The sequence below is a fragment of the Coregonus lavaretus genome (assembly GCF_964263955.1).
Source record: "Coregonus lavaretus genome assembly, contig: HAP1_SCAFFOLD_1119, whole genome shotgun sequence".
Lineage (NCBI taxonomy): Eukaryota > Metazoa > Chordata > Actinopteri > Salmoniformes > Salmonidae > Coregonus > Coregonus lavaretus.
In genome coordinates this window covers 105,001-112,500 of record NW_028164704.1, presented here as the reverse complement: position 1 = coordinate 112,500, position 7,500 = coordinate 105,001, and the positions used below count along the sequence as shown (strand labels likewise).

At 43.9% G+C, this 7,500-nt stretch overlaps 1 protein-coding gene across 1 annotated transcript in view; it reads left to right on the top strand.

The window, feature by feature from the left end:
• Positions 1–1,693, top strand: part of LOC311116738 (paladin-like) — a gene marked incomplete at its 5' end in the record, with an annotated part of 32,880 nt that extends 31,187 nt beyond the window's left edge. Inside the window, one exon of the mRNA XM_084191779.1 lies at positions 1,455–1,693. Within this exon, the coding sequence (XP_084047905.1) occupies positions 1,455–1,604 (150 nt within the window). The remainder of the gene's footprint in view (positions 1–1,454) is intronic.
• Positions 1,694–7,500: the final 5,807 nt, after the last annotated feature.

Below are 7,500 nucleotides of genomic sequence, written 5' to 3'. Positions count from 1 at the left end.
GTGTTTCAGTGAGAGACCAGTGTTTCAGTGAGAGACCAGTGTTTAGACCAGTGTTACAGTGAGAGACCAGTGTTAGTGAGAGACCAGTGTTACTCAGGAGAGTTGAGTCAAATATCTGTCTTTTTTTCTTCAATTATTACAAAATATGTTAATTGTTAATTGAATTAATTGTAGAATTCCAAACAACTGTGTTTGTTCAGGAGGAGCCAGAAGAAGGAAGAATAATTATTTATTATCCACTATCACCGGGAAACAGGGTCGTTTTTGGGTTCTGCTTCATCCTAAATAAAGTGTTTATCAAAAGTGCACCGTTCCTTTTCTGTTGCTCATGTGTTGATTGTTACTGTAGGAGCATTTGGCTTCACGAGACAATTCTGTTTACGTCCGACTGCTTGGAAGGGGGTGACTCTCTCTGGCCCGGGACCTCCGGAGGTGGCTTAGGATTCGTGAGAAGTTTGCTAGTTTACGCTTCAGTAGTAGGTCTAGCCGTGGGTATGGAAACCTCCAGAGAATCTACTGTAGTGTAAAAACGCTCTAAAGTGTATCATTCCTGTTCTGTTGGTCATGTGGTGTTTCCGCTATCTTTCCTCCTGCCTAGTTAAAAAACCACCGTGTCGGTCAGATTGAAGGACTAGTAAAACCACTGTGTAAAGTTGTATGGCTAAATGTTTTAACTATAAAAATGGTCCTTATTTGTTGTTCCCTGTGTATCTCCTCCTGTGGTTATGTAGGGGGCTAACAGGATATTGACCCTGTGTATCTCCTGTGGTTATGTAGGGGGCTAACAGGATATTGACCCTGTGTATCTCCTGTGGTTATGTAGGGTGCTAACAGGATATTGACCCTGTGTATCTCCTGTGGTTATGTAGGGTGCTAACAGGATATCGACCCTGTGTATCTCCTCCTGTGGTTATGTAGGGGGCTAACAGGATATTGACCCTGTGTATCTCCTCCTGTGGTTATGTAGGGGGCTAACAGGATATCGACCCTGTGTATCTCCTCCTGTGGTTATGTAGGGGGCTAACAGGATATCGACCCTGTGTATCTCCTGTGGTTATGTAGGGGGCTAACAGGATATCGACCCTGTGTATCTCCTCCTGTGGTTATGTAGGGGGCTAACAGGATATTGAACCTGTGTATCTCCTGTGGTTATGTAGGGGGCTAACAGGATATCGACCCTGTGTATCTCCTCCTGTGGTTATGTAGGGGGCTAACAGGATATCGACCCTGTGTATCTCCTCCTGTGGTTATGTAGGGGGCTAACAGGATATTGAACCTGTGTATCTCCTGTGGTTATGTAGGGGGCTAACAGGATATCGACCCTGTGTATCTCCTCCTGTGGTTATGTAGGGTGCTAACAGGATATTGACCCTGTTCTGTTCATGTCTTTCTCCTGTTTGAGCTGCTGTGGTGTTTACACATTGTGTTTCTCTCTTCCTGTGTTTATCTTGTAGGTGGCAGCCAGGGCTGGGGTGTACGACCTTCTCAACCAGCTGGGTTTCTCCGAGTTTGAGAACCTTCGGGACACGCCACTCGCTAGGCTCCGCTGCCGCTGGCAACGACAGAACGTCCAATCACGCCCCTACAGAGGGGTGTTCATCTGAGCTGATGAGAGATCACTGTGAACTGCCAAACTATGTCTGCTTCTGAAATGACACTCTATTCCCTATACAGGGCTGGGATTAGAGGGCCATTTTATGCAACCTATGTCCTCCTGTGCTCTTCTTTTTTATAGTTTTAAAATGTAATAATGCTTTGTTTTGTTTTTTTATGTAATAATGCTTTGTGTTTTAAAATGTAATAATGCTTTGTGTTTTAAAATGTAATAATGCTTTGTGTTTTAAAATGTAATAATGCTTTGTCTTTTACCCTCGTATCACTCCGATACTGTATTAATATAATACTGCTTTTTTTCAAACCCACTACCAATGTTATTTAGTATTTGAATGAATAGCTGTTTTAATACTGTCAGTTGGTATTATCTGGTTCTTCTTCGTCTGCTCTGCTCTGACTGCCGCCAAGATTCAAGCTGACATTTCTGCCACGTGCTCTATTGTTTCATTGTTAATATAGGAGCAGAATGAATTCATATTTAGTCCTTCTTTTTTTTTTAAGACAGAAAAGGTATGAACTGACTTACTTAGAATGGACCGTAATAGGTTTTATCAAAGGAAGTGTATATTCAACTGGCAGAACAAACAGCTTATGCATAGGGGTTCAAATGAAGGGTTAAAGTAGGGTTAAGGTTCGGTTTAGAAACGAGGATTATGTTAAGGTTAGTTTCAGAGGTTACGGTAAGGGTTAGAGTTAGGAAAAGGCTTAAACTTTGGCTTAGCGTAACTCCTCAATCGCCATTCATTTTCCGCCGGTTAAATAGACACAACCTTAATCAGAAGACATGATTGTATTTGTCTGTACTAGAATGTATTTGAACGTTTCTCAGTTTAAAATATAGTTGAAACTGCAGACTTTTTAAAAAAATGACAGCTTCTTTGTTTAAATGGAATACATTTCTGTTACATTTAATCAACATACAGTATCAGTCTCCAAGTCCACTCCCAAGTATCCATCTGCCAAACTGCTGTAGATGCTGCCAAAGCTGAGCTTCTGCTCTGTGTTTTACTGCTGCTCGCATGTGCCTCTTGTCCTCAATTCTTCACAGCAGTTGCTCCACTCATTAAAGGGGCAATCTGCGATTGGTACATCGATTTTCAGATTTTTTAAATAATTATATATATACCAATTTGATTCTTGAAGAATGTAACTTATAAATGCCTCATGAGCTAAATCCAACTGTCATACCCCATCAGAACCCCAAATATATGCTTGTTTTACTCCAATGTTTGTAAACAATGTAAATGCAAACAAACACTGTATAGCCTCAAAACATGGTTAAAACTATAATGTTGATATCATGGATGGTCTGTCCTTGTATCCATGGCTCTGTCTATGAGTGGTTACGTCTTTCCAGCACCATCCCTCAGCCTTTTTACCAAAACCGTGGTGGGGTGCGCGCTTTAGGTGTTTGAACTGCGAATTTCCCATTTTAAAGGGGTAATATGGGATTCAAACAACAACAAAGCAGGCTCTCCGCCACCTGTTTTGGTAAACAGCTGAGGGATGGGACTGGAGAAACGTAACCACTCTCAAATTCATAGACAGAGCTCGTAAGCACTGACCATAAATGTACTAATCCCAGATTCATAGACCGAGCTCGTAAGCACTGACCGTAAATGTACTAATCCCAGATTCATAGACCGAGCTCGTAAGCACTGACCATAAATGTACTAATCCCAGATTCTCCCCGCATGCTTGGAACAGCTGCTGAAACCATTTACGCAATCGACTCATTTGAGGTTTCCAACTTCAGGAAAAGGTGTCCCCCTCTTGGGATATTGTTTGCATCCCAAATGGCACCCTATTCCATACAGTAGGGTACTACTTTTTACCAGGGCCCATTGTGCTCTGGTCAAAAGTAGTGCACTACATAGGGAATAGGGTGCCATTTGGGATGCAAACAATATCCCAAGAGGGGGACACCTTTTCCTGAAGTTGGAAACCTCAAATGAGTCGATTGCGTAAATGGTTTCAGCAGCTGTTCCAAGCATGCGGGGAGAATCTGGGATTAGTACATTTATGGTCAGTGCTTACGAGCTCGGTCTATGAATCTGGGATTAGTACATTTACGGTCAGTGCTAAACCCCAAAACAACAAACAGATCTGGGACCAGCAATGCTATACCCCAAAATGGTTATCAAATGTATAAAGACAGGAATCGACCTCAGCTAATATCATGTATTGTGTAAAGCTACACATCAATTCTTCCCTATTTTATTCGTTACAGTATTTCCAATGCCATAACTTACATGCTTGAGGAGCCATACAGTTGGGTCCCGACAATACAGCTACCCAGAGTACAGTCGGATTGTCTGTGGAACAACAGTAGTTGGAAACAGTGCGGTGTAAAATGGGTGACTGTGGAAACGACACTTACTGTAGGTTTGCTATTAGTTTACGAGATTATTCCAACACAGCCTCGTGTGTGTCCCAAATGGTACCCTATTCCCTTTATAGTGCACTACTATTGACCAGGGCCCATAGGGATTATGGTCAAAAGTAGTGTGCTGTATAGGAAATAGGGTACCATTTGGGAGACACCCCTGTCTCTGTGGGTGCAGGATCTGTTTTGCATTAGAGGGCTGGGGGATTACTGTTCTATTGAGGAGTCCTGGGTCGTATTCACTAGACACCGAATGGAGAGAAAAAGAACTGACCGAAACTGAGAGGGACTGCCTGAACTTGTCCAATCAGAAACGCACGTTTTCCGTTGCAAAAAGTTTTTCGTTGGAAAACGTTTTGCTACTAATGAACACGACCCTTAGAAGCTGCCGTTAGTGGACAGTGGAGAGGCCGGACTTAAAGTCTCCATGAGTCATAACCATAAAGGGGTTTCTGTGATGTCATTGGGCTTGCTCCACTCTCCACTCCAGTAGGAACCAAATTATACGTCCGGCCGGACGGCCTTCGACAAACATCTGCATGTGGAAGCTGCCATGGCTGCAAAACTCTTAACTTCAACGACATTTGGTATCAATTGGTAATGGTTACTGATACTCTTTCTACATTGGCAGGACGTTTTGGGTGAAATTTGGGCTGACACCCTATTCCCTGTATTGTGCACTAATTTTAAACAATTGGGCTCCCGAGTGGCGCAGCGGTCTAAGGCACTGCATCTCAGTGCTTGAGGCGTCACTACAGACCCCCTGGTTCGATTCCAGGCTGTATCACAACCGGGCCGTGATTGGGAGTCCCGTAGGGCAGCGCACAATTGGCCCAGCGTTGTCCGGGTTTGGCCGGTGTAGGCCGTCGTTGTAAATAAGAATTTGTTCTTAACTGACTTGCCTAGCTAAATAAAGGTAAAATAAAAATAAAATTTGGGATGCAGACTTACTATATCTTACACCCACAGGAAGGGCTGTATAATAATGTGTTCATGATAGCAGCAATGCATTCCTACTTGTAATGCAACCATCATTCAGCTTTGAGAAACATCAGTGTCCAATCAATTTACCATGTTCTTTACCTATCAAATGCATTGTGCGTTACTATTTAAACAGCCACGTTACTGCTCTCCTTATCAAATGCATCATGCGTTACTATTTAAACAGCCACGTTACTGCAGTCCTTCATATCGGTTGTTATGAAGGAGTTATTAGAAGTATACAGTATTTTATTTGAACATGCATTGTCCAGTACAGAGATGCTAGGGTGTATGTTAATTTCATTCAATTGCATTTTGACTCCATTGTTATTTTTTAAAATATTTTAAAAGCTAAATGAATAAATATGAAAATGAATTCAAAAACAGTATTTGTCCCTTTTTGGTGAATATCGTTCCACTACTGTACCTCATCATACTGCACTGCCTTTCATCTCTCTTCTGTTATTAAGCCCAAAACAATGTCTCTTCCAGATAGCTTGGATTTTCCTGCCACTCAAGTTCTCTACGATATTATGCTCCAGGGGAGAGATTTTCCTGCCACACACGCTCTCTAAGATATTATGTTCCAGGGGAGATATTTTCCTGCCACACACGCTCTCAAAGATATTATGTTCCAGGGGAGACATTTTCCTCTAAGCCGACCGTGACTGCTGTGCTCTGTCCAATCACTCTGGAGGTCTTCTGTCAGATAAGAGGGAGACTAATAAAGGCCTTCTCCTTCCTTTACTTTCTTATCCTCCTTTTTACCCTGACCATCATCTTCTCCTCTCCACTCCACTGGCCGTCCAATCACACACATCCGCTTGACTTGTTCACCTCAAGTCTATAGAGACCAGGGCAGACAGGGTCTGATGCTGACTTGTATGTATACGTTGACCTTGTACACGCTGACTACTTCCTGCTGACCTCTTGCCAGTTCCTGTTACCTGAATGAGTACGTTTCTAACCATGAATTTATTGCATGTCATCTACTCAGTCTCCGGTATTGTGAATGTAGACTACTGTTTCTTGAGAGGAGTCTAGAAACAGACAGCGGTGAAAAGGACCATAGAGAGGAGTCTAGAAACATCATCAGAGCAGACTGAAGCTCCCTAAGCGGAGCCCGCCAGCACGTCAGATCAGAGCACACTGAAGTCCTGAGGAATGGGTACCGGCCAGCACGTCAGATCAGAGCACACTGAAGTCCTGAGGAATGGGTACCGGCCAGCACGTCAGATCAGAGCACACTGAAGTCCTGAGGAATGGGTACCGGCCAGCACGTCAGATCAGAGCACACTGAAGTCCTGAGGAATGGGTACCGGCCAGCAAGTCAGATCAGAGCACACTGAGGCTCCCTAAGCGGAGCCGGCCAGCACGTCAGATCAGAGCAGACTGAAGCTCCCTAAACGGAGCCGGCCAGCACGTCAGATCAGAGCAGACTGAAGCTCCCTAAGCGGAGCCGGATAACAGCAGACTGACGCTCTCTTGGCTAAGCTGGCCCCGCTTTGAAAGGCTGATATCCCAGATCAGTTCCCTGCCTTCCCTCCCACTCTCTAAGAGCATAACAGGCTTATCATCTAAATACGGAAGTTAGGATTTTATCTCATCGCAACCCTATCCTGCATGAATGAAAATGGAAACTAAGTGGTCATGATGACATGACCTTTGTAGTTTACAATAACCGAGGAGTTAGTCATGCTAAAGGACATTACTAGGATATAATGTTCAAGGAGGCTTTTAGATCGCTAAGAGAAATCCTCTCCTACTTCTGTGTCTTGTCCACATTCTCTCTGACGTCATTCGTTTTATCATATTGACATGATGTCATGAATTATCCCTCTCTGGCACGGACAGGGTGCTGGTTCTGGAGTGAATAGGTCTAGGGGTGTGTGTGAGCTGCGGAACACAAGGCAAGACACACACACACAACCAAACCAATTCCTTCCATCTATATTCTCACTTGAAAGAGAATGTATAATATATGTATTCATATTTATGCATTTATGTAAAATATATGATTATTCTATTCCGTGTTGCTATGAACAACAAGGACACCTCTCTTCTATTCCATTGCCTTAAACCCATCAATATATGTATTGTAGGAGATAAAAGCTATTCAGTTACAGTACGCAGCTAACTTGACTCCAGGTCACGATAAGCTCTAAGACATGGAGTCCGACCATGGTCCAGGGCGGTGGGATGATATGGCGGCCTCTCTCCTCTCGGCTTTGAAATGCTCTCCAGGCTTGTTCAGATCCCCTCCGACGTGTAACTCAACCAGTTCTGAAGGATCCTGAGATTAGCAGAGACAAAGAGCTGCATTGAGAGGTGAGCGGCCAGGGAGGGATGTAATTAACTTCATGTGAAAGGCTTCCCTCCAGAGATGAGAGAGGAGTGCTGAGGACTCAGGGGAGAAGGAGGAGGTGGAGTGGAGGACTCAGGGGAGAAGGAGGAGGTGGAGTGGAGGACTCAGGGGAGAAGGTGGAGGTGGAGTGGAGGACTCAGGGGAGAAGGCGGAG